This window comes from Hipposideros armiger, unplaced genomic scaffold, assembly GCF_001890085.2.
Source record: "Hipposideros armiger isolate ML-2016 unplaced genomic scaffold, ASM189008v1 scaffold_8, whole genome shotgun sequence".
NCBI lineage: Eukaryota > Metazoa > Chordata > Mammalia > Chiroptera > Hipposideridae > Hipposideros > Hipposideros armiger.
In genome coordinates this window covers 4,017,452-4,018,357 of record NW_017731358.1, presented here as the reverse complement: position 1 = coordinate 4,018,357, position 906 = coordinate 4,017,452, and the positions used below count along the sequence as shown (strand labels likewise).

General features: G+C 36.5%; 1 protein-coding gene across 1 annotated transcript in view; it reads right to left on the bottom strand.

The window, feature by feature from the left end:
- The window catches only part of OSBPL11 (oxysterol binding protein like 11), a 117,211-nt gene that overhangs the window by 21,112 nt on the left and 95,193 nt on the right, over positions 1-906 (bottom strand). Inside the window, exon 11 of the mRNA XM_019650883.1 lies at positions 447-660. Coding sequence (XP_019506428.1) covers positions 447-660 — 214 coding nt within the window. The remainder of the gene's footprint in view (positions 1-446; positions 661-906) is intronic.

Here is a 906-nt window from a genome sequence, read left to right as displayed (position 1 = left end):
ATGTGGGAATTGAACCAGCGGCCCTGTGCTCAGAGCTCACACTCTTAAGCCAACTCTTAACCAACTGAGCCACTTGGCAGGCCCATTTTTTTTTTTCATTTTCTTAATGAGCATTTTTTTTTTCCTTTTTTTGTGAACTACCTCTTTATGTCCTTTGCCCATTTTTCTATCGGACAAGTAATAATGTTAATACTGTTAAGAGTTTCTATGATAAGGATAATAATCCTTTATTAAATGTTAATATGTTTGCCCAGTTTATGTTTAATTTTTACTAAAATGTGATTGTGTGTCATATAATGTCATAACTGGTAAGGAAGTTTAAAAGCATCAGATGAGACCAGATCCTTTCAATTTACAGATGAGGAAGATGACATAAATTGGTGAAGTGACTCACCCAAGGTCGCAAGTTAGTGAAAAGGCTTAGGTTAAGATCCAGAGCTTCTGACTCTTTGCTGGATGGACGCATGGATGACATACCTGGATTCAAATGGGTCCTGCTTCTCCAGAGGTCTTACTCTTTTCTTTGTCACTGCCAATTTAGTCAAGTCCACATTCTTTGTCTCTCCATTGCTGTAAGTGAACTCAAGAACACTATTCCATTCCCCCTGCACTTTGCATACCACAGTGTTGGTGATGTTGTGCTTTACTTCACCTGTAACCCTAGAAGCAGGCAGAAAAAAAAAGATATTGTTCTAACAAGTGATATTGGCCTTGTTTCTTAAGATTCTGAAACCTAAAAATGTACTTTGTGAATTGTTTAAACTAGTTATACAGCTCACTTCAATTTGTCAGTGCCAAAGTCAGACTTTGGGTAAATCTACATTAGCTTCCTAGATAATTTTCTCAAATAACATCAACTGTAACCTTTAAAGAGAACACTGGGAATCAAAGTAGAGACTTAATTAA